The sequence below is a fragment of the Oncorhynchus mykiss genome, chromosome 14 (genome assembly GCF_057628025.1).
Source record: "Oncorhynchus mykiss isolate SJ-2025 chromosome 14, ASM5762802v1, whole genome shotgun sequence".
Classification (NCBI taxonomy): domain Eukaryota; kingdom Metazoa; phylum Chordata; class Actinopteri; order Salmoniformes; family Salmonidae; genus Oncorhynchus; species Oncorhynchus mykiss.
Window position 1 is genome coordinate 21,678,876 of NC_143035.1, and position 27,418 is coordinate 21,706,293.

The 27,418-nt window shown below is 42.4% G+C and overlaps 1 protein-coding gene across 13 annotated transcripts in view; it reads right to left on the reverse strand.

The window, feature by feature from the left end:
* diaph2 (diaphanous related formin 2) overlaps positions 1-27,418 on the reverse strand; it is a 705,396-nt gene that overhangs the window by 165,629 nt on the left and 512,349 nt on the right. For all 13 annotated transcript variants that reach the window (XM_090198585.1, XM_090198584.1, XM_090198577.1 and 10 more), the window contains one exon: positions 12,074-12,198. In XM_090198585.1, coding sequence (XP_090054711.1) covers positions 12,074-12,198 — 125 coding nt within the window. The remainder of the gene's footprint in view (positions 1-12,073; positions 12,199-27,418) is intronic.

Sequence of the window (27,418 nt, forward strand, 5' to 3'; positions counted from 1 at the left end):
ATGAGGTGCAGACTGGTGCTGGCTGGCTACTTGGTATCAGGTAATGTGTAAATACCAAACATAGTCAGGTACAAAAATACAACTTATCTAGTTCAACCCTTGACCATGTAGGACAGACATGCATTTCCAATCCCGCTCGACAACATCCAGCTGTTTGTGTGAGGCATCCTAGGACATGGTAGGGCCATACGGGATGGGATCCCTATGGAGAAGCACCGGGCTTGGAGGTCTATCCCTCAGGGACCCCCGACTGGCAGGCAGGGAACTGAGGCTTGATCAGAGGGTATATGACAGGGGAGTCACCCAGGAGGAAGGAGAGGTTAAACCTGGGTCAGTCTACTGGAGCCTTACCCCCCACCCCTTTCTCTGGCTCTGCATCCATCCCTAGGGAGCCAGAAGGCCAGGCAGCCTGTCAGCCAACTCTACTGACTAATGGACCTGCCACATCAGCCCCGGTGTCGCAGCCTAACAAGACACTGATTGGAGAATTTCTGGGGAATTCACTCGCATAATGACACGGCACATTGAGACGTCCTGGCGTCTGGGGCCGTGAAGGCAGGCAGCTAACAAGGAGACTCATCTAAGGAGTGACAAAATAGGGTTGGCTGTTGATAATAAGAGAAACATGTGTCCTCTATATGAATATGTCAGTTCGGTTGGAGTGGAATACACTGTGGACGTGTGTGTGTGTGTGTGTGTGTGTGTGTGTGTAATGTGTGATATGTGTGTGTGATATGTGATGTGTGTGTGAGTGAATGAACTTCACCCATCCGCCTACGGAAACTAAGAAAGTAACTTAGAAAGACTATTGAAAAACAGTTCTTAGAAAAACATCAGTATCTGAGTGAGTTTCCTATAACCCTGAGATTAATTGCATTGATCCTGACAATAAGATAGTAACATTGTTTAACGGGTCTTGGTAGAACTATGAGTATGATAGCTACAGGTGATTTTTATTTAAAGTTCAAAGTGCATTTGTGATTCGTGTAGAATATACTTTATGTCCAAATGTACATTTTATCAACTCAATGTGTGGCTGAGTTCAGTTCTAAACTCTAAACCCCTCCCACCACAAAGAATTAAGACACCGTTACATTCATTATCAATGGGAATTAATGCTGTGTTAAATACCATTCTAATCACTACAATACAAAATACAGCTGTCATCTCCCCAATTCATGGGCGTTTATTGTTGGGTGGCATTGTTAGTCAAAATGGGATTTGAAGAAGCAGTCATCGAGCTTCCCTTCTCTCATTCAGACACGTATCCTCCACCAAGCCACACACCAATGCAATCCAAGATAATTGTTATATTAGCATTATGAAAAATCATAATACACAAAACACATGGCCTTGGATGCCATTTCCAAGTAAACATCGGTGGACGACGGCAACAATCACACGCGCAAGCCAATCCCTTTAGTGTTTCCCTGCCCCTCTTTATGACGATCATTATTATTAGAATCCAATTATTCTTGCCATTTTTGGCAGATGTTGTTCATTCGATCGACACTTATTAAAGCTTTTTATGTAACTTTTTGGGCGACCCGACCAACTGTACACAGAAAAGTGAGTTATAGTTATGTAATTCTCATTGAAAGCAGGTCTAAGAAGCGGTAGGTCTGTTCTATATGCACTGTTTCTATGCCTCCCGTTCTTAAGTTTTGTTTTTGCTTATTTGACATTCGGTTTAGTACACCAACTTCAAACGGCTGAAAATACTATATTTTTGGTTATGGAAAACATATTTCACAGCAGTTTAGATGGTAAAACTATTCTCGACACTATACTTGCTTGTTTTGTCACATACTATGAAATTAGGCAAACTATTAGAATTTTAACAACCAGGAAATGACTTAAAGTTGCTTAATAAAAACCGTCTCTATAGTGTCTATGTTGAGACAATACTAAGTACAGACACTAGCCTACCAGTAACCGATATCCACAGAGGGGTAACGAGATATGTTTTTTTTGTTTGTTAACTGTTATTTTTCCCCACTCTTCTAATTATTTACTTTGGTTTGAGTTTCTGCTTAATTAAAAAGCTCCAGCGCTTATCTGTGCTGCAAGTATGAATTAATTGGCCACAACATTTACAGTGAATTTCATTAATAAAGGAGAGTGCTTACAGAAAGAGCACGATGGTGAGGTAAACATTGAACTGAAAATGCCACCACAATCTGTTGACCTGGTTTCCTTCTATGAGGAAGTACAAACGTCAACAAATTAGCCGGATTATAAGGGCGTATTACATTTTGGTACTGAAACACATTAGATCTAATTATCATCCATAATGGCAAAGGTATATTTGTCTCGACAGCGTAGCTAAATCTTTACAGGTGACTTACCCATGAGGTAATTTAATACCAGTCATCCTTTGTTTACGAATTAGTACGAATTTAAGCAACAACAACATCTTAGTTATAAAAGTGAGTATAGCTCCCAGTTCATCAATAGCACTCTTAGCTATAAAAGGAAATGCATCTAGCAGTGGTATGTTAGACTGTAAGTGTCAACTGTTAATAATACAGAATGACCACTGGTGTTGTCTACTCTGAAAACCCAAAGACTCATTTGGCATCGAATTTAACTGAATGACTCCATTACAATACTGTTAGTGGTTCTCTTGGTTTGAAGTGTTAAAGTCCCGAGTCTGTGCCCTGATTGCAGTACTGGATATTGACTGCCCCCCCCCCAAACAAACATATAATGTCCTTTCATACTGACACGCTGCTGAACAACAGAGAGTGCTACCTGCGTAAATGCATCTGTCAATGCACAAGTCATGTGGGTGGTATGACGGTGTAGCCCTGGGGCCAGGGGAGCGAGAATCTGTGTTTGTGTGTGTAAGTGTGTGTGTGTGTGGGCTGAGTCTGTCTGGGGTTACTGAGTTAACGTTACACAGTCACACAATCTGTATGGCGTTGTGTGGGCGAGCAGTTTGCTGATGTCAACGTTGTGAACAGAGAGCCCATGGTGGCATTGAAATTGCCATTTTACTCTATCTATGTAAATTTGAATGAGATCCTGAGGTCCATTGTCTTGCCCTTCATCTGCCGCCATCACCACGTTTCAGCATGACAATGCACAGCCCCATGTCGCAAGGATCTGCACACAATTTCTGGAAGCTGAAAATGTCCCAGTTCTTCCATGGCCTGCATATTCACCAGACATGTCACCCATTGAGCATGTTCTGCTCTGGATTGGCGTGTACGACAGCATGTTGCAGTTTCTGCCAATATCCAGCAACTTTGTACAGCCATTGAAGAGGAATGGGACAACATTCCACAGGCCACAATCAACAGCCTGACCAACTCCATGTGAAGTGTCGCACCGCATGAGGCAAAATGGTGGTCACACCAGATACTGACTGATTTTCTGATTCACACCCCTATATTTTTATTTTAAGGTACACTACCGGTCAAAAGTTTTAGAACACCTACTCATACAAGGATTTTTCTTATTTTTAATATGTTATACATTGTAGAGTAATAGTGAAGACATCAAAACTATGAAATAACACATATCGAATCATGTAATAACCAAAAAAGTGTTAAATCTAAATATATTTTATATTTGAGATTCTTTAAATAGCCCGCCTTTGTCTTGATGACAGCTTTGCACACTCCTAGCACCCTCTAAACCAGCTTCATGAGGTAGTCACCTGGAATGCATTTCAATTAACAGGTGTGCCATCTTAAGTTAATTTGTAGAATGTCTTTCCTTCTTAACGTGTTTGAGCCAATCAGTTGTATTGTGACAAGGTAGGGAGGGTATACAGAAGATAGTCTTTTACCAAATAGGGCTAAGTCCATATTATGGCAAGAACAGCGATGGAACAGCGACAACAGTCCATCATTACTTAAGGTAGGTCAATACGGAAAATGTAAAGGACTCTGAAAGTTTCTTCAAGTGCAGTCGCAAAAACCATCAAGCGCTATGATGAAACTGGCTCTCATGAGGACTGCCAAAGGAAATGGAGACCTAAAGTTACCTCTGGAGCAGAGGATAAGTTTATTAGAATTACCCGCCCTGGAAATTGCAGCCCAAATAAATGCTTTACAGAGTTCAAGTAACAGACATCTCAACATCAACTGTTCAGAGGAGACTGTGTGAATCAGGCCTTCATGGGAAAATTGTAGCAAAGAAACCACTGATAAAGGACACCAATAAGAAGAAGAGACTTGCTTGGGCCATGAAGCACAAGCAATGGAGCAATTTGGTCTGGAGTTCAAATTGGAGACTTTTGGTTCCAACTGCCGAGTCTTTGTGAGATGTGGTGTGGGTGAACGGATGATCTCTGCATGTGTATTTCCCACCGTAAAGCATGGAGGAGGAGGTGTGATGGTGTGGGGGTGCTTTGCTGGTTATATTGTCTGTGATTTATTTAGAATTCAAGGCACACTTAACCAGCATGGCTACTACAGATTTCTGCAGCGATACGCTGCATCTGGTTTTGGTTTAGTGGGACTATCAATTGTTTTTCAACAGGACAGTGACCCAACACACCTCCAGGCTGTGTAAAGGCTATTTGACCAAGAAGGAGAGTGATAGAGTGCTGCATCAGATGACCTGACCTACACAATCCCACAACGTGAAACCAAATTGAGATGGTTTGGGATGAGTTGGACCGCAGAGTGAAGGAAAAGCAGCCAACAAGTGCTCAGAATATGTGGGAACTCCATCAATACTGTTTGAAAAGCATTCCAGGTGAAGCTGGTTCAGAGAATGCCAAGAATGTGCAAAGCTGTCATCAAGACAAAGGGTGGATATTTGAATCTGAAATATAAAATATATTTTGATTTGTTTAACACTTCTTTGGTTACTACATGATTCCATATGTGTTATTTCATAGTTTTGATGTCTTCACTATTATTCTACAATATGTAAAAATAAAGAAAAGTCCTTGAATGAGTAGGTGTTCTAAAAATGTTGACCGGTAGTGTATATGTGACCAAACAGATGCATATATGTATTCCCAGTCATGTGAAATCCATAGATTAGGGCCAAATGACTTTATTTAAATTGACTGATTTCTATACAGTCAGTAAAATCGTAGAAATTTTTAGCATGTTGCGTTTATATTTTTGTTCAGTGTATATAGAAAGCAGGTGCTTCCACACAAGTCTGGTTCCTGATGTAATTAAGTAATTAACATCCCATCATGCTTAGGGTCATGTATAAAATGCTGGGCAGGCCATTATTTTCGCTACCATGACTAAGCTCCCATAGGATAACAATGCCATCATCATCAAGGCACGGTTGGTCACTGAATGGTTTGATAAGCATAAAAATTATGTAAATCATATGCCTTGGCCATCTCAGTCACCAGATCTCAACCCATTTGAACACTTACGGGAGATTCTGGAGCCTGAGACAGCATTATCCACCACCATCAACAAAACATCAAATTATGGAATTTTTTGTGGAATAATGTTGCTGCATCCCTCTAATTGAGTTCTAGACTTTATTTGTGCAGTTGCACCCCTCCAATACATGGTTGTAGGTATAATATGAGGGAGGTAATACATTAATTAATTTCCTGTCTTTATGTGTATATAACATTCTATGATGGGAAGACAACGCATTTTATCTGTTCGCATGTTCTGATATTTAAATCAGTTGGCAAAAACACATTAAACACTATTATACTTGTGAGGAGTTACTGTAGCCAAAAAGTGATAGTTTTAGCTGTAAACTTAATTCTATACAGCGCATAGCTAATGTATTGAGTTATCCCCCCACTTGACCAGAGCACAGCTACAGGTCTTAATGTGTCAGGGGGCTTTAATGACACCAGTTGATTTCAACTTCTCGGGTCCCTAGGAAGCCGAAAGGTTAAGCTAACTATCAGCGGGCTGAATTATTGAGTTGAGTACCGCGGCGGGAGATCTATTAAGACAGGGGCCGCCTATCCATCAACGCTCGGTCCGGCATCTCATCGTCCCGGCGACCCACCTATCTCCCATTAACAGGCCAGTATCCATCCTATCCACAGTCCCTATAGGCTGTCCCTTCCCCAGAGTCCTATTTCGTCATATCCATCAGTCATAGATCTGTACTGGGGTCTGGGATCACCCAAGCCCCTCCAGTGAATTAGGGCCCCCCAGGGGCCAATGCCTCTATTCCCAGCCTTAGTGGGCTCTCCTAAATCTGATAGATATAGATCACTAAACTGCTGAACAAACACCCTATTCAGTCATTTGCATACATTACAGTAATGGAAGGAGAAAAATGTTTCAATAAAGCTAAATGAAGTACCTCTGCTGGGCTGTTTGTGATGCCAACAAGTATAAGGAATGGGTTCAGGCTGTCTTCTTTAGTAGATAACGACTGTAGATATGAACTGGTAAATGTAGCAGTTTGAAAGCTGACTCCGGCAAGTTAATTAATTTATTTGAGGATTTCATTATGCCTTCCGAAAGTATTCAGACCCCTTGACTTCTTCCACATTTTGTTAGGTTATAGCCTTATTCTCAACAATCTACACTCAATAATCCATATTGACTATGCAAAAACAGGTTTTTAAACATTTTTGCTCATAGAAAATAAATAAATACCACATTTACATAAGTATTCAGACCCTTTACTCAGTACTTTGTTGAACCACTTTGGCAGCAATTACAGCATCAAGTCTTCTTGGGTATGACGCTACAAGCTTGGCACACCTGTATTTGGGGAGTTTCTCACATTCTTCTCTGCAGATCCTCTCAAGCTCTGTCAGGTTGGATGGGGAGCGTTGCTGCACAGCTATTTTCAGGCCTCTCCAGAGATGTTCGATCGGGTTCAACTCTGGGACCATTGCTGAGCCACTCAAGGATATTCAGAGACTTGTCCCAAAGCCACTTCTGCGTTGTATTGGCCGTGTGCTCAGGGTTGCTGTCCTGTTGGAAGGTGACCCTTCGCCCCAGTCTGAGGTCCTCAGTGCTCTGGAGCAGGTTTTCATCAAGGATCTCTGTCCTTTGCTTCGTTCATCTTTGCCTCGATCCTGACTAGTCTCCAAGTCCCTACCTCTGAAAAACATCCCCACAGCATGTGCCTTTCCAAATCATGTCCAATCAATTGAATTTATAACAGTTGTAGAAACATCAAGGATGATCAATGGAAACCTGAGCTCATTTCTGTTTTTATTTTTTAATACAGTTAAAAAAATGTTGAAAAACCTGTTTTAGCTTTGTCATTGTGGGGTATTGTGTGTTGATTGTTGAGTAAAAAAACGTAACGTGAAAAAATCAAGGGGTCTGAATACTTTCCAAAAGGCACTACATACATTCTAATTGAAATTGCAAGAAGTCGAATTGAGTTCTAGCTCATAAAAGGCATCACCAAGCAATCTTCAATTAATTAGAAACATTTAACATAATTGTATTCATTATAAAAACCTGAAGAGGTAATAAAAGTTGTGCTGTTTTAAGACATTTATTGTTACCTTTTAAAACCTAACTAGGAAACAAATAGTCTGGCTGAAGCGCAACCCACGTGACTACACAGTGAGCTGTGCATCAAGGACGTAGAGAGACTGGTGTAAGCAAGACTAGGCAACACCTGCAAGTCTTCAAAAAAAAGGCCAAAGAGACTCTGTCAAACACCCACTCACAATACCCAATGTGTTGTTGTTTGAATCCCAGATTGCCCCTATAATAAGGAAGGCATCAGAAACGCTCCAGTGTAGATATCAAAACAAGGCCAGCCGCTTTGGGGGAATGTAGCAGCACCCGAAACATGTTGGTGTTCTCTTAATTTAAACAGAACTAAGTTCTGCTGTACCCCACACTCAGACACTGGGTTGTTTACCATTCACTGCTCTCTCTCACTCACACACACACACACACACACACACACACACACACACACACACACACACACACACACACACACACACACACACACACACTTCCTCATTCATCAATGTGCTCTACAGTGAAAACTTTTTACAGGGTTGCTCAACCATCAAATGCATGACTTTAGCTGCTGCTTTCGTTGTTGTTGTTTCATCTGTCATGTTTCCAGGCATCAGCGTCCTTTAATCTCAGTAGGAAGTTTAAAAAGGTATGTCAGACTTATCTTTACAAAAGGAAATGTCAAACCAAAAACATATGGCAGGGAATATTTCAAACTGTCAGTTTCACACACCCTAAACTGTGTTACACCGATTACAGTTATCTAAGCCAAAGGCAAAATAAAATATATAAAAACCTGGTAAAATCAAGCATTGTCTCTTTCATCTCTTTATCTAATATATTTTCCCTTCCCTCTGTTACCTTTGGGCACAACTATAGTTCTGATACATGCACGCACACACACTCCAACACACACTCTACACACCACACATTATTATTATTTAGTTGTACTGTTTTGTGTGTGTTTCTAATATTATATACAGTATGTCTGTAATGTCTATGTTAATGTTTAAAATGTACGTAAATTGTCAAGTCTTCTTGTCTGTAATGTCTTCTTCGTCATGTGTCGGACCCAAGGAAGACTCGCTGTTGCCAAATCATAAATCATAATCAAAAGAGCACAGAAATAATGTTCTGCTTGTGAAAGCTTTCACAATGCTACTGGTCATGTTAACTTTAAGGTTCAAAGAGAAAATAAGATAGTAGGATGATTCAAGGCAAAACCAACTTACATCCTTTCACAGTTCAACATCATCAATCAATCAAATGTATTCATAAAGCCAAAAGTGCTTATACAGAAACCCTGCCTAAAACCCAAAACAGCAAGCAATGCAGCTATAGAAGCACGAATGGTAAGGAAAAAGCTGAAGGGGCGTGAATCATTCAACACATCTGGAGAAGTGTGTTCAGAGTGGATGCTACAGTACAAAGAAATTCAAGTCCGAACACATAGCATATTTTATTTAGAAAACTTGCGAATTACCCTTGATGCCTAATCATGTGAATTGATTTGAGCAGGGTCACAGAAGAGCCATGTTTACCAAACACCTTGTTATTTTGACTAGCAGATGAACTGCATTACTTCATTACCAAGAAAAAGGTCACACGCAGGTCAAACCCACTCTAGTGAGTGAGAGAAAGAGAGGTGATTGCTAACGGGGAGAGAATGAGACACAGAGAGGTGATTGCTAACAGGGAGAGACAGAGACACAGAGAGAGGTGATCGCTGATGGGGAGAGACAGAGACACAGAGAGAGGTGATTGCTGATGGGGAGAGACAGAGACACAGAGAGAGGTGATTGCTGATGGGGAGAGACAGAGACACAGAGAGAGGTGATTGCTGATGGGGAGAGACAGACACAGAGAGAGGTGATTGCTAACGGTGAGAAACAGAGACACGGAGAGAGGTGTTTACTAACGAGGAGAGACAGAGACACAGACAGCATGAGAGAAGTGATTGCGAACAGGGAGAGACAGACACAGAGAGAGGTGATTGCTAATGAGGAGAGTCAGAGACACAGAGAGAGGTGATTGCTAACAGGAAGAGACAGAGACAGAGAGAGGTGATTGCTGACGGGGAGAGACAGCGACACAGAGAGAGGTGCTTGCTTACGGTGAGAGACAGACACAGAGAGAGGTGATTACTAACAGGGAGAGACAGAGACAGAGAGAGGTGCTTGCTAGCGGAGAGAGACAGAGGCACAGAGAGAGGTGATTGCTGACGGGGAGAGACAGAGACAGAGAGAGGTGATTGCTGACGGGGAGAGACAGCGACACAGAGAGAGGTGCTTGCTAACGGAGAGAGACAGACACAGAGAGAGGTGATTACTAACAGGGAGAGACAGAGACAGAGAGAGGTGCTTGCTAACGGAGAGAGACAGACAGAGAGAGGTGATTGCTAACGGAGAGAGACAGAGACACAGAGAGCATGAGAGAAGTGATTGCGAACAGGGAGAGACAGAGACACAGATATTGGTGATTGCTGATGGGGAGAGACAGAGACACAGAGAGAGCTGATTACTAACGGGGAGAGACAGACACAGACAGCATGAGAGAGGTCTGATAGACACAAATACGCTCTCCACCTTACCACTTGAATCACCTCGACTCCCCTCATCGATCGCGGGCGCCATAAAGGGACAGTAAAACAGCTTTCTGGCTTTCTTTAGTAAGGTAAGAATGCCTACTCTGTCACGGTGGGCAGCTGTGGAGCGAGTGCAGCTGTGTCACCCTTAACCTGGCTGAACACAGAGTGGAAGGAGGTTGGAAGGCTACAAAATGTAGGTAAGAAAACCATTTTTAAATGTTTTCCTCTCTTTGCTTTTTTCACAATGAGGCAGTAACTAAAATTGGTTCGGCCAAATACGACTGAGGCTCCATTTCGGCTCTGATGCCAGATCCGGTGAGATGGGGAAGTGGGGCGTTTCCATTCACGGCCAGGCAGCTTCTCTCCCTCTCACTCTCTGGGGACACGATTCAGACAGTGAAGGGGAGCACTACTCCAGTATATATGCAGTTCTCCATTTCCACGGACATCCTCCGTGGAGCCCCAGAATCGATACAGACATCAGGGGCCCTGAGCTGCCTTTCCTCCCTGTCTTGGTTCAGAGCTGCAGGGGAGGTTTTTGCCAAAGCCTCTATTTTTAAAGATATAAAATGTACACATATTAAGTGCCAATATTTGACTAGGAGCAGATTTCTGATGTGTTAGGCAGCTATTACTCTTATGTCAGCTAAAAGTTCAAAAAAATAATAATTGCAAGCTAACAAAAAGCTCAAATTAAGGTTAAGCACTTTTTTAAGGGGATTCTCTGGAAATTGTGTGTACTTTTTTGCCAGTAGTTTTGAAAGTAGCCCTCAAGGGGTCCCTGAAACTTGTGCAGAAATGTGCCCCACTTTGCTCTCTCTCTCTCTGCTCTGGTGTGGTGTGGGTGCATCATGTGCACCTTGCAAGCTGTCACACATATAGCAAGGGGCTGAAGCTCATGGTCAAATTTTTAGGGGGCTGGCCCATGTGAGGGCCAGCACAGCTTCCAGTACAACAGTTGCTTTCAAACTAAGGATTTGCTGGCTAATTTAGGCTAGAAAGTAAATCTGGTCATAGATTATGCATGTATGAACTACACATTGACACATCCACGCCAAAGCGGGAAGTTTAAAAAATACTTAGTAGCAGCTAACGTTCCGGAACATGTCACATGCAAGTGTGAGTGTTGAACATATGGAATGTCTCCTGAATTGATGAATTACCCTTGAATGATTCTTGCTTTCCCTTAATAAATGTGGTAACTCACACCTAGAGACAGGTAGCCTAGTGGTTAGAGAGTCAAGGTAAAAATCTGTAGTTCTGCCCCTGAACAAGGCAGTTAACCCACTGTTCCCCGGAAGGCCGTCATTGTAAATAAGAATTTGTTCTTAACTGACTTGCCTAGTTAAATAAAGGTTCAATTAAAAAAACAAACAGAGGAATGCTGTCTGTTTTAATACACATATAGTGATAGGAGGTATCATAGCCCCTAGCTATTGACATCCGAGTTGGTTTCAACCAATGAGACTCTAAACACTGTAGTGTATGTACTGTAGGTGCCAGATTACTAGACAAACCTATTCTGCCGAGGCACCTTCCTCCTTAAAATGGAGTCTGAGAAGTGCTCAGGCATCACTAATTTGATTTGAGAGCTGAACCGCTTGAGTTTAAGTGAAAGCACTCTGTTATCAAAATGAGAGAAGAGCCGCAAAAGGTGATAGTCTACAGAAAGCCTATGTGGAGAGGCCTGTGGCTGGTTAGGAGATGAAATCAGGAGGTGGGTGATAAGTCCGCATGGGGGAACGAGCCCTCATTAGAGACCCCGAGGGGAGGCAGTGGTGGATCAGCGGTAAAAATAGCTCAAGGCCTGAACTCTCTCTGGGGAACGTTGGGTAGAGGAGGAGGAGATCTGATAAACATCTCACTAGTGGGAAGGCAGCCGTATCCATTCCTTTAAGCCCACGGGTGCCACAAGCCACACTTATGGCCGTTAACTACTCTTTCCTGCTCAGGAGAACGCAACAGCACAGTCTCTTTGGTGGACAATCCACAGGCGCCAAATGCCCAAAACATGTCTACTTTCTACATCAGCGATACGTTCAATTAAGACAATGTGAGAAATCAATAAAAAGCATGAAAAGGATATGGACAATTTTTCCACAAACTTATCCTTTTCGTCGTCCGTCTTGGGGAAGTTCTCAATGTCATTTTCTAGCCTCTGGATGTGTCGCTCCATGGTGCTGAGACTGCTCTTCAGGATCTCGGCAGAAACTGGAGAAAGATGGAGACGTCATTAATATTAATAAACAATACAAATGAAAATAATTTTCCCTACACTGCATATGAACTGAATCTCTAAATATGAATATCTCTTTGTTATAGATTGTTCCAATCAGTTTTGTTTGATGAGGTTAGGCTGAGGTTAGGATTTGATCACTCCATATATTTTTTCCTGAGTTTGATCCCTCCACAATCTTGGTCTTGTCTCAGCACTACAATCTGTGTGGCCTGGAAGGCGAGTGTGTGTGTTTGATAGAGGGGCTGGAGCTCGTTAATCACTCTGTAACCACTGTATACAAAGTTCCTTTGGACTCTTACTATTCAGATCAACCCTTTCAAGTGGGGACTTCAAAGACTTGTGAGTGTCTTAAGGGATCAGACACGACAGGAGTGTAGAAACATGTGTCATGTAAGGCCTGTAGTATGGGCCTTAGTGTTATTGATACAAACAAACTTGACTACGACTCCACAGTGTGTGAACTGGTCACAGGCAAAGATATGGGTCAATGCTCCGGCCACTGACTGATGTCAGTCCTGGTTTGTCTGGGTCTGCGTCACAGAGTAGATACTACCAAGAGATTACCTGAAGACAGAACTTCAGGCTTTTTATCAGACAGACTTCTAAACTCAGCAAAAAAAGAAACGTCCCTTTTTCAGGACCCTGTCTTTCAAAGATAATTCGTAAAAAAACAAATAACTTCACAGATCGTCATTGTAAAGGGTTTAAACATTGTTTCCCATGCATGTTCAATGAACCATAAACAATTAATGAACATGCACCTGTAAAACGGTCGTTAAGACACCAACAGCTTACAAACGGTAGGAACTTAAGGAAACAGTTTTGAAAATTTAGGACACTAAAGAGGCTTTCATCTGAAAAAACACCAAACAAAAGATGCCCAGGGTCCCTGCTAATCTGCGTGAACGTGCTTTGGGCATGCTGCAAGGAGGCATGAGGACTGCAGATGTGGCCAGGGCAATAAATTGCATTGTCTGTACTGAGAGACGCTTAAGAAAGCGCTACAGGAAGACAGGACGGACAGCTGATCATCCTCGCAGTGGCAGACCACGTGTAACAACACCTGCACAGGATTGGTACATCCGAACATCACAACTGTGGGACAGGTACAGGATGGCAACAACAACTGCCCGAGTTACACCAGGAACACACAATCCCTCCATCAGTGCTCTGACTGTCCGCAATAGGCTGAGAGAGGCTGGACTGAGGGCTTGTAGGCCTGTTGTAAGGCAGGTCCTCACCAGACATCACCGGTAACAATGTCGCCTATGGGCACAAACCCACCGTCGCTGGACCAGACAGGACTGGCAAAACGTGCTCTTCACTGACGAGTCACGGTTTTGTCTCACCAGGAGTGATGGTCGGATTTGCGTTTATCGTTGAAGAAATTAGTGTTACACAGAGGCCTGTACTCTGGAGCGGGATCGATTTGGAGGTGGAGGGTCCATCATGGTCTGGGGCGGTATGTCACAGCATCATCGGACTGAGCTTGTTGTCATTGCAGGCAATCTCAATGCTGTGCGTTACAGGGAAGACATCCTCCTCCCTCATGTGGTACCCTTCCTGCAGGCTCTTCCTGACATGATCCTCCAGCATGACAATGCCATACTGCTCATTCTGTGCGTTATTTCCTGCAAGACAGGAATGTCAGTGTTCTGCCATGGCCAGTGAAGAGCCCGGATCTCAATCCCATTGAGCACGTCTGGGACCTGTTGGATCAGAGGGTGAGGGCTAAGGCCATTCCCCCCAGACATGTCAGGGAACTTGCAGGTGCCTTGGTGGAAGCGTGGGGTAACATCTCACAGCAAGAACTGGCAAATCTGGTGCAGTCCATGAGGAGGAGATGCACTGCAGTACTTAATGCAACTGGTGGCCACACCAGATACTGACTGTTACTTTTGATTTTGATCCCCCCCTTTGTTTAGGAACACATTATTAAATTTATGTTAGTCACATGTATGTGGGACTTGTTCAGTTTATGTCTCAATCTTGTTATGTTCATACAAATATTTACACATGTTAAGTTTGCTGAAAATGAACGCAGTTGACAGTGAGAGGATGTTTACTATTTATCAAGAGTCCTCCTCTAAACTGAAAAGATGGATTAAATAACAGTGCCTAATAGTTAAACAATTTGACTTCTATGGAGTTACAGTGGATTGGGCTGTGGTAAAGCTCAAAGTGCACAGCCGGGAAAATGGAAAAGAAAATCAAAGTCCAGGATGTTAAAAGTATCCTCCTTAATGAACGTGCTTCCATCTTGACTAGTTCAAAGCCTTCCGATGCCATTTAGATAAACCTTCACATTTCAAATCAAGCCTCCACATTTAATTTCCAATGTCTTTTTGAACTGGCCTATCAGTATCGTACTCAAATCTTCAATAATAAAACCCTGCTTCAAAGCATATCTCCACAATGTACCCCCATCACATTTCATATTCAATAGCTTTTTCAGCCTACCTTACCTTGTCTAGCCTATATGATGCCACTGTATATTCTGCATTATAAACTGGGTGGTTCGAGATTGGCTGACGCCCGTGGTATATCAGACCGAGCATGGTGAATTAGGGAAAGCTGTCAGTTGTACAACTGAATGCATTCAACTGAAATGTCTCTTCCGCATTTAACCCAACCCCTCTGAATCAGAGAGGTGTGGGGGGCTGCAATAATCAACATCCACGTCTTTGGCGGCCAGGGAACAGTGGGTTTACTGCCTTGCTCAGGGGCAGAACGACAAATGTTACCTTGTCAGCTTGGGGATTCGATCCAGCAACCTTTCGGTTACTGGCCCAACGCTCTAACCACTTGGCTACCTGCCGCCTAATTACGTTGGTAACCAATTTATAATAGCAATAAGGCACCTTTGGGGTTTGTGGTATATGGCCAATATACCATGGCTAAGGGCTGTATCCAGGCACTCCACATTGCGTTGTGCAGAGAACAGCCCTTAGCCCTGATATGATGGCCATATACCACACCACCTTATGCCTTATTGCTTAAATAAAACCCTGTCTCTCATTGCATCTTCTACATGTATTGCCGTGAGTCATACATGATGGGAGGGCATGTCAGGGTTTGCCAGCACTCTTTATGTTTCCCAACCCATCCAATGAGCTGTGTGGAGGCTATCAAGAGAGGGGTAGTCTCAGTGACATCAGGGCAGCCATGCTTTACAGAGACACTATACAGCTCCCGTCTGGTTTTATATTTATTTTCAAACAATCACAGTGTCGAGTGAGAGAGGGGACGAAGCACTTACAGTACACAGAGACAAACACAGTCACATACACACCGGGGCCACAAATCAATCTAGCCACAGCAGCAACAATGCAGAGGATGCGGGAGGGTGAGGTCTTTGGTGGTGCTTGGAGGGATCTGGTGACTGGGGATATGCTATGCCCCTATTCAAGGCCAACAAAGCCGAGGGTTAGGTCTCCCTCCTGGGGACACTAGGGGATGAGGGGACGGCGGCACGCCCGCAGTCAACACATCCCCAAGCCAGCACTGATATGGCCTCCGAGAGAGCAACCCAGCTGTTGTCAGTGTGATCTGAGACAGCACAGATAGCAGGGAAAAATGAAGAGCTAGGAGGTGGGCAGACAGACGGGTAGAGATGAATAGATTAGATACACACAGATGCTTCATACCTGGGAACCGTTCATCATTCGCCAAGGGCTCAGGGAAACTCTGATAGACTGGGTCTGAATGACAGCAGTGCTTGGCTAATAACACAGCCGAGGTAGCTGATCTTTAATGGCTTCAGTAGCCATGGCACTGACACACAGGGGACTATCCAACTGAGATTCTGCAGAAGACTCATTTACAGCAGCAATATGATGAAGCCTAACAGTACAATGTCTGGGGACTGGAGAGAGCATATGTACATATTGTGCAGTTTTCTATTGCAGTATTTTTAACTGAAGCAATTTGCAATGTTAAAAGTTGGATTCATACAAAGGTTGACATGTTCCTCTTTTAATAGCTGCATGCGCACTATCCATAGTAAATTGTAACTTTTTACATGCACCTGTAAATGAGGTAAATTAAGATAAGATAATTAGGTGGGTGCTTACATTTGTCCAAGTGTGAATTAGATGTGTTGTGTGCAGACACCCTCGTAGAGAAGGGTCAGTGCCAGGGATCAGCCATTATTGACAGCAAACCAGGAGCAATTAGGCTTAAGTGCCTTGCTCAAGGGCACATTTACATATTTATCACCTAGTCGGCCAGGGGATTTGAACAAGCAACCTTTCGGTTACTAGCCCAATGCTTCTAACCGCTAGGCTATGTAAGCAATGCATTGTGGAGGGTAGGCTACTAAAAGCAACATTCATAATTCTACACCAAAAAATTATGCATGGAAGTGTTACGACTTCCGCCGAAGTTGGTCCCTCTCCTTGTTCGGGCGGCGTTCAACAGTCGACGTCACCAGCCTTCTAGCCATCGCCGATCCACTTTTCATTTTCCATTTGTTTTGTCTTTGTCTTACACACCTGGTTTCAATCCCCCAATTACTTGTTCATTATTTACCCTCTGTTCCCCCATGTTTGTTTGTGAGTGATTGTTTATTGTATTGCGGTCCGTTATTGTGGCCTTGGATTTATTTGACGTGTATTGTGTTTATTGTTGAGTAAAATTGCGTACATTACTCATATCTGCTGTCCTGCGCCTGACTCATCTACACCAGCTACACACAGACGCATTACAGGAAGGCTTTATATTTTGGATGAGCATTAGGGAATGGGCCAAGAAAGTCAAATGTTCAAATTAAGCAGTGTAAATGAGTGTTTTCAGGGTCAACTTTAGTACAGCTTTAGAAGCACATTAGAAAGAGAGGGAGTCAAATCAGATTGCACTTTGTATCTAGTGACAAGCAATGTAAATAACAAAGGCCTTTCAACAAAATATGTAAATGCCTCTTTTGAAGTTACTTTAAAAGGAAGGGCCTGTTATAAGTCAGTTGCTGCTTTTTATCAAATAAATCTACACGACTAAGACTACCATTCCTCTCTGTTCAGTATGCAGTAGGGATCCTTTTGGGATATCATTAGTAAAATTAGCACCAAAATAATACTGTTTTCAGAGGATGACTTTCAACACAACACTGGTATCTACCACATGCACATTACCTATGGACCAGGAAAGGGAGAGAAAACACAAGCACTAGGCCTATGTACTCTCTTCTTCACAGAGAAAGGATGTCTGGGACATGTAGAATTATCCTAATAACTGCTGTCAGCAAGACCTGCTAGTGTAATTTAACAGCACACATTAAATGTCTCTGTGTTTCTAAGCTGGATGAGCATGTTTCCAGGTAACTTCTTACACATGCAAAACCATGTCAATTATCCTTTACACAATCTTGCTGTCAAGCTATTTCTGGGGGTTAGAAATGTGTTTGATTTGCATGCTTAATGTAAAGAAAGTGAGTGTGACTGGGAGAGAGAGAATCAAACTGAGCTGCACTTCCTAACCTCCTGCCAAATGAATGACCAAATTAGAGACACTTGCTTTGGCAATGTTAACATCTGTTTCCTATGCCAATAAAGCCCTTAAATTGAAACAATATACTGGTCAAATGTCAAATTGGCTTTTTATCAAATTATCGTACGACAGACCACATATTCACCCTGCACACGCTAATTGACAAACAAACAAATCAAAACTTTGTTGATTTCAAAAAAGCACTAGACTAAATTTGGCATGAGGGTCAGCTATACACATTAATGGAAAGTGTGTTGGGGGAAAAACATATGACATTATAAAATCCATGTACACAAACAAAGCCTGTGGTTAAAATTGGCAAAAAAAACAAATTTCTGCTCAACATGTATATCAACAAATTGGTGAAGACATTAGAACAGTCTGCAGCACGCGGCCTCACTGTACTAGAATCTGAAGTCAAATGTCTACTGTTTTCTGATGATCTGGTGCTTCTGTCACCAACCAAGGAGGACCTACAGCAGCACCTAGATCTTCTGCACAGATTCTGCCAGACCTGGTCCCTGACCGTAAATCAAAGTAACACCAAAATAATGGTGTTCCAAAAAAGGTCCAGTCGCCAGGACCACAAAATACAAATTCCATCTAGACACCGTTGCCATAGAGCACACAAAAAACAATACATACCTTGGCCTAAACATCAGTGCCACAGGTAACTTCCACAAAGCTGTGAACGATCTGAGAGACAAGGCAAGAAGGGCATTCTACGCCATCAAAAGGAACATCACATTTGACATACCAATTAGGACCTGGCTAAAAATACTTGAATCAATTATAGAACCCATTGCCCTATATTGTTGTGAGGTCTGGGGTCTGCTCACCAACCAATAATTCACAAAATGGGACAAACACCAAATTGTGACTCTTCATGCAGAATTCTGCAAAAATATCCTCAGAGTACAACGTAAAATACCCCAAAATACAGGCCGATAGCCACTAATTATCAAAATCCAAAAAAGAGACGTTAAATTCTACAACCACCTAAAAGGAAGCGATTCCCAAACCTTCCATAGCAAAGCCATCACCTACAGAGAGATGAACCTGGGAAGTAGTCCCCTAAGCAAGCTGGTCCTGGGGCTCTGTTCACAAACACAAACACACCCCACAAAGCCCCAGGACAGCAACACAATTAGACCCAACTAAATCATGAGAAAACAAAAAGAAATTACTTGAGACATTGGAAAGAATTTCCAAAAAACAGAGCAAACTAGAATGCTATTTGGCCCTAAACAGAGAGTACATAGTGTCAGAATACCTGACCACTGTGACTGACCCAAACTTAAGGAAAGCTTTGATTATGTACAGACTCAGTGAGCATAGCCTTGCTATTGAGAAAGGCAGTCAAAGGCAAACCTAGCTCTCAAGAAAAGATGTGTACACTGCCCACAAAATTAGGTGGAAACTGAGCTGCACTTCCTAACCTCCTGCCAAATGTATGACCATATTAGAGATTTATTTTATTTATATTTCACAGATCACCAAAAAATTCGAAAACAAACCTGATTTTGATAATCTCGCATATGTACTGGGTGAAATACCACTGTGTGCCATCAAAGCAGCAAGATGTGTGACCTATTACCACAAGAAAAGGGCATCCAGTGAAGAACAAACACCATTATAAATACAACCCATATGTATGTTTATTTATTTTCCCTTTTGTACTTTAACCATTTGCACATCCTTACAACACTGTATATATGCATAATATGACATTTGAAATGTATTATTTTGGAACTTCTGTGAGTGTAATGTTTACTGTTCATTTTTATTGTTTATTTATCTACTTCACTTGCTTTGGCAATGTTAACATATGTTTCCCATGCCAATAAATCCCCTGGAATTTAATTGAGAGAGAGACACAGACAGGCAGACAGACAGACAGATAGAACAAGAAATAAGGAGCAAGAGCGAAAGGAAGCTCTTTCTGTATTGACACAAACTCCTCCGTGGTCAACACCTTTCAGATTTACAGCATCATTACTGTGGTATTACCCTATAATACCAGCACTCTGAGGACTAGCCATTTCCATGAGGAAGAGACAGATGAGACCTATTTCATTACACTCTGTCCTACTTGCTACAAGAATAAACTGCCATGAAAAAAAATCCCTGCTCATCATAAAACCAAGACAATGTGCAACACAAAATACCAAATCATGTGCTCTAATGTGAAGATGTCACCATTATATTCAGTCATTTGTTGGAAGAAACCATTTTCAATTGCGATTCATGGAGAAAGGACACAGATAATTGATCCACTGCTCTTGCGCTGCTGTCAAAGGTTACAAAGAAAACTTTGGTTTCTTTTTCGAACATAGCCACAGTCGCAATATAAAGTAAAGTTTTTAATAATCTCTACACTTGTGCAAACAAAGAAAAACTTAACATAAAACCAAAGGAGAAGCACAATGGAACTCCCCTCCCCCCATTTATTTGAGATGGCATATTTAATATGTGTTTGCATGATTTAGAACCCCGGCTATTCACTTCACAAATTAAGACGTACACCGCGATGGAGAAAGAGGAGAACAAAATAATGAACCGACATTACAAGGCACATCACCAGTAAAGGTTCATTAGCGCGCCTATAGAACAAAGTTCACTATAGTCTTCCCTTGACAAATGAAGGCAGTTTGGGGTGTGAGAAGGGGAGTGTATGAGGCCACGGCAGCAGTATCAACCCTTCAATCAGATGTAAAATGAGTTTCAAGCTCCAGAGACCCTACAAGTGAAGACCTTTCAGCGCGCTATTCAATTCACCCCGGCCCCAGATGATTAACTCGACACACCAAATTCTCAATGATTCCAATTCACCTCCCGCTGCATGTAGAAACACGAAGTGGAAATAGAGGACAACCTTGAAAAGACTGCTTTTCAACGCATTACCAAAATAGATGTTCATTCAACCATTGTGCATCTTCTCCATATTATGCTGAAATTGACTATTGATTAGTGGCTTACGAGAAGAAGAAACTACTGAATTGTAATGCTAGCTGACTGTAGATTAATCTAATGCTGTAGATTTGGAGGTAATTATTTTGAGACATTGACATGTACTTGTGCTCATTGCTCACATATCGGCTTGACTGACATGGTACCTATTGGCAGCTACACAGAAACATGCTTTTCCATTTCCATTTACCTGGTGGCAACCTGAAAATGAATATGAAATGCAGTGGGACAGAGATAGACTTAGGGATGCACCAGTATACTAAGGGATGCACCAGTATACTGCTGTTAGAGTGAGAGACAACACCAGGGGTTCAACTTTGGTTTTAGAAGTGGGGGGGGGCATACTTGTATATGTGTGTGTGTGTGTGTGTGGGGGGGGGGGGGGTAAACACTCCAAACAGCCTACCCGCTGTAACGGGAGCCGTTTGATTCACTCCTGCAACGGGAGCTGTTTGATTCACTTCTGCAACGGGAGCCGCCCGCTCGAAGGCGTCCGTATGCTCCTAAAGCACACCGTTGCATTTTAGTATCATATTCCAATTCTAAACTGGGGGAGGACAAAAATGCAATTTCAGAATGTGGGGGGACTTGCCCATGTCCCCAATGAAAGTTGCGCCCCTGGACAACGTAAGGTTTTCCCTTTTCAGCGGGATTTAAACGGTTCCAGTTGCTGGAATGAATCAAATGGCTCCAGTTGCAGGAGTGAATCAAACGGCTCCAGTTGCAGGAGTGAATCAAACGGCTCCCGTTGCAGGAGTGAATCAAACGGCTCCCGTTGCAGGAGTGAATCAAACGGCTCCCGTTGCAGGAGTGAATCAAACGGCTCCCGTTGCAGAAGTGAATCAAACGGCTCCCGTTGCAGGAGTGAATCAAACGGCTCCAGTTGCAGGAGTGAATCAAACGGCTCCCGTTGCAGGAGTGAATCAAACGGCTCCCGTTGCAGGAGTGAATCAAACGGCTCCCGTTGCAGAATTGAATCAAACAGCTCTCGTTGCAGGAGTGAATCAAACGGCTCCCGTTGCAGGAGTGAATCAAACGGCTCCCGTTGCAGGAGTGAATCAAACGGCTCCCGTTGCAGGAGTGAATCAAACGGCTCCCGTTGCAGGAGTGAATCAAACGGCTCCCGTTGCAGGAGTGAATCAAACGGCTCCCGTTGCAGGAGTGAATGTGATCCTATTTTTTTATTTTATTTTTTTATTTCACCTTTATTTAACCAGGTAGGCTAGTTGAGAACAAGTTCTCATTTGCAACTGCGACCTGGCCAAGATAAAGCATAGCAGTGTGAACAGACAACAACACATGGAGTAAACAAGTCAATAACATAGTAGGAAAAAAATAATCTATATACATTGTGTGCAAAAGGCATGAGGAGGTAGGTAATAAATAGGCCATAGGAGTGAATAATTACAATTTAGCAGATTAACACTGGAGTGATACATGATCAGATGAACATGTGCAGGTATAGATACTGGTGTGCAAAAGAGCAGAAAGGTAAATAAAATAAAAACAGTATGGGGATGAGGTAGGTAAATTGGGTGGGCTATATACCGATGGACTATGTACAGCTGCAGCGATCGGTTAGCTGCTCAGATAGCAGATGTTTAAAGTTGGTGAGAGAGATAAAAGTCTCCAACTTCAGAGATTTTTGCAATTCGTTCCAGTCACAGGCAGCAGAGAACTGGAAGGAAAGGCGGCCAAATAAGGTTTTGGCTTTAGGGATGATCAGTGAGATACACCTGCTGGAGCGCGTGCTACGGGTGGGTGTTGCCATCGTGACCAGTGAACTGAGATAAGGCGGAGCTTTACCTAGCATAGACTTGTAGATGACGTGGAGCCAGTGGGTCTGGCGACGAACATGTAGCGAGGGCCAGCCAACTAGAGCATACAGGTCGCAGTGGTGGGTGGTATAAGGTGCTTTAGTAACAAAACGGATGGCACTGTGATAAACTGCATCCAGTTTGCTGAGTAGAGTATTGGAAGCTATTTTGTAGATGACATCGCCAAAGTCGAGGATCGGTAGGATAGTCAGTTTAACTAGGGTAAGTTTTGCGGCGTGAGTGAAGGAGGCATTGTTGCGAAATAGAAAGCCAACTCTAGATTTGATTTTGGATTGGAGATGTTTGATATGAGTCTGGAAGTAGAGTCTGCAGTCTAGCCAGACACCTAGGTACTTATAGATGTCCACATATTCTAGGTCAGAACCATCCAGGGTGGTGATGCTAGTCGGGCGTGCGGGTGCAGGCAGCGAACGGTTGAAAAGCATGAATTTGGTTTTACTAGCGTTTAAGAGCAGTTAGAGGCCACGGAAGGAGTGTTGTATGGCAATGAAGCTCGTTTGGAGGTTAGATAGAACAGTGTCCAAGGAAGGGCCAGAAGTATACAGAATGGTTTTGTCTGCGTAGAGATGGATCAGGGAATCGCCCGCAGCAAGAGCAACATCATTGATATATACAGAGAAAAGAGTCCGCCCGAGAAATCAACCCTGTGGTACCCCCATAGAGACTGCCAGAGGACCGGACAACACGCCCTCCGATTTGACACACTGAACTCTGTCTGCAAAGTAGTTGGTGAACCAGGCAAGGCAGTCATTAGAAAAACCGAGGCTACTGAGTCTGCCGATAAGAATATGGTGATTGACAGAGTCGAAATCCTTGGCCAGGTCGATGAAGACGGCTGCACAGTACTGTCTTTTATCGATGGCGGTTATGAATTCATTTAGTACCTTGAGCGTGGCTGAGGTGCACCCGTGACCGGTTCGGAAACCGGATTGCACAGCGGAGAAGGTACGGTGGGATTCGAGATGGTCAGTGATCTGTTTGTTGACTTGGCTTTCGAAGACCTTAGATAGGCAGGGCAGGATTGAAATAGGTCTGTAACAGTTTGGGTCTATTGCTGTGGCAAAGTAGTGAAATTGTCCCTCGTGATTACCCAAGGTTCTCGTGACGCTGAAAAGCAAATCAGCCAGGGAGAAGAACGCAATCATTAAGGTGGCAACAAGCAAAGAACAAATTAAGCAATATACATGTACAGTAAAATGCAGGAATAGGAAAGTTCAGTGCATTTTATTAACTCTGGGCGATATAGTTTCATTTTGAGTGATCGACTTGCAATTCAATTAACTTTTTAAGTGATGACTTTCAATGGTGCTCCTCAAGGAGAAAATGTATACATTTATCAATATGCTGAGAGAGTATGAATACAATTTCCCAATTATACTCAGATATAAATAAATCAATAAAACTGAGTACCAGAAAACAAACAGAAATAGTTTGCACACAATCCAATGAATTTCATTTAGGGGGAGGGTGTGTAAATCCACACTACACAGGCACGCATAATTACAATTCCCCATCAATGGTGTGTTAATGGGATGGAAATAAAGGAAATAAATCCTTTTTACTTTCGCTCCACTTACTCTTTTCATTTGTATTTTCTCTCAAATCCCCCACTTAACAAAGTGTTATCATTAAGAAATTATTTACCAATTTAATCAAGATAGATTTTTTGTGTGCAACAAAACCTAAGGTTAGAATATGCTGCCGAAATGAACTGTGAGTAATGGTAAGCCATTGAAATCTGTTAAATCCTCACTGATGCTATGAAAACCTAATCCAATAATTTAAGGTAGGCTAGACAGCAGAGTCTCGGTTATCATTGTAATCAGACAAACAACTTGGATTAACATCTGAAATGTTAATGAGCAGATGGAAAATTGTCTGCACATAGTCTGAAACGGGTTATGCAATTGATTGAGTGAAGTAAAAAGTGACATTTCATAATATCACAAACGTCCATCGCAAGTCCCACCTTACACACTTTATTGACTATTATAAACTGGGTGGTACGAGCCCTGAATGCTGATTGGCTGACAGCCATGGTATATCAAGACCGTATTCCACGGGCATATTTTTTTATTTAAATATAATTTTTTACTGCTCTAATTTTATTGGTAACCAGTTTATAATGCAGAAGTAAGGCTAAAGTTAAGCAATAAGGCATCTCAAGGGTTTGTGATATATGGCCAATATAGGTGATTGCGTTGTGCGTAAGAACAGCACTTAGCCGTGGTATATTGGCCATATACCACACCCTCTCGTGCATTATTGCTTAACTATAGCCATATTCCTGACTCACTGAGAGAACACACAGATCCACGAGTATAGCAGGGAAACAACTATAATGAAAGACTCGTGCCTCACATCCCTAAGATGAGCTTTGCTTAAATTCACAAAATCTGAGCCCCATCCATACATCATCTGCTGCAGCCTTGCCAGTCTCTCTACAAACCAATTACCTACATACCCAGACACTAGATCACCTACATACCCAGACACTAGATCACCTACATGTCCAGACACTAGATCACCTACATGTCCAGACACTAGATCACCTACATGTCCAGACACTAGATCACCTACATGTCCAGACACTAGATCACCTACATGTCCAGAAACTAGATCACCTACAAACCCAGACACTAGATCACCTACATACCCAGACACTAGATCACCTACATACCCAGACACTAGATCACCTACATACCCAGACACGAGATCACCTACATGTTCAGACACTAGATCACCTACATGTCCAGACACTAGATCACCTACATACCCAGACACTAGATCACCTACATACCCAGACACTAGATCACCTACATACCCAGACACTAGATCACCTACATACCCAGACACTAGATCACCTACATGTCCAGACACTAGATCACCTACATGTCCAGACACTAGATCACCTACATGTCCAGACACTAGATCACCTACATGTCCAGACACTAGATCACCTACATGTCCAGACACTAGATCACCTACATGTCCAGACACTAGATCACCTACATGTCCAGACACTAGATCACCTACATACCCAGACACTAGATCACCTACAAACCCAGACACTAGATCACCTACATACCCAGACACTAGATCACCTACATACCCAGACACTAGATCACCTACATACCCAGACACGAGATCACCTACATGTTCAGACACGAGATCACCTACATGTCCAGACACTAGATCACCTACATACCCAGACACTAGCGAACATCAACTTCGGAGGATCTCAACAACAGTATCAACATTCTGATTGGTCACATTCAGTCTACTTCCTCCCTGTATTTCAGCCACTTTATCTCACTGACAGAAATCCACTGTGTCTGAAGCTTTGCTATAGGTGCTGCTGAGCTTGGAATTAAAGCACCTCTCCTCGGCCTACCTTTGTATGCAGTCAACACTATAGCACGGTTGATAACACCACTCACAGTGTGAACTACTCCTTGGTTCAATGACATTCTCTTTCTTAAGGCTCTAGAAGAGCATAGAAAAGCTGAAAAATACTATTATTCACAGGTTGCACCTCCGTCACTCGGTCGTGTCATGCCATTGTTATAATGTCCTCAAGCCACCCTCTGCCATGGTGGTGCCCAAAAGTTGTGATAGGGGGCTAATGAATTTAGTTTAAATTACACAATAGTGGCATGGAAATACGATAACACTGCAAAAGCAGGCAAGTATATAGTAGGAAATAACTTTGCCATCATTATAATGTCATCAAATTTACTTTAGACAGACGACAATGTTATCATTAACTAGCAAAGTTCATCAAAAATAGCTAGCAAGGCAAACGTTAGCTACCTACAATCCAGCGGTATCTCTCAATCTTCGCTAGCTAGCTAAAGTTATACGTCTAAAGTCAATCCAGCGACATCAACATGTCAAAAGTTTTTCCAACTAATTATTTGCCTCCTTTAGAAATGTCATTTTATTTAAAAGCTACTGTAATGCACTTTTGATTAAATTTTCATCAGCGTCAATTGACAATGCATTGAGTAGAATGTTCAGTCCTAAAACAAATGTTCAAAACAATATTGTGAGGAAACGTGCAATGTATATATTACATTTCAGATAGAACACGTGATTCTAAAGAGTACAAGCAAGGTAGGAGACGATAACTCCTAAAATTTACAGTACCAGTCAAAAGTTTGGACACACCTACTCATTCAAGGGTTTTTCTTTATTTTTATAACAACAACAAAACTACTATGGAGTGCTGCATCAGATGAGCTTGCCTCCACAATCACCCGACCTCAACCCAATTGAGATAGTTTGGGATGAGTTGGACTGCAGAGTGAAGGAAAAGCAGCCAACAAGTGCTCAGCATATGTGGGAACTCCTTCAAGACTGTTGGAAAATAATTCCAGGTGAAGCTGGTTGAAAGAATGCCAAGAGTGTGCAAAGTTGTCATCAAGGCAAAGGGTGGCTACTTTGAGGAATCTAAAATCTAAAAAATATAAAGAGGGGCAAAAAGGTATTTAGTCAGCCACCAATTGTGCGAGTTCTCCCACTTAAAAAGATTAATTAATACATTTTTTAATTTTCATCATAGGTACACTTCAACTTTGACAAACAAAATTAGGATAAAAAAATCCAGAAAATCACATTGTAGGATTTTTAATGAATTTATTTGCAAATTATGGTAGAAAATAAGTATTTGGTCAATAACAAAAGTTTCTCAATACTTTGTTATATACCCTTTGTTGGCAATGACAGAGGTCAAACGTTTTCTGTAAGTCTTCACAAGGTTTTCACACACAGTTGCTGGTTTTTGGCCCATTCCTCCATGCAGATCCCCTCTAGAGCAGTGATGTTTTGGGGCTGTTGCTGGGCAACACAGACTTTCAACTCCCTCCAAAGATTTTCTATGGGGTTGAGATCTGGAGAC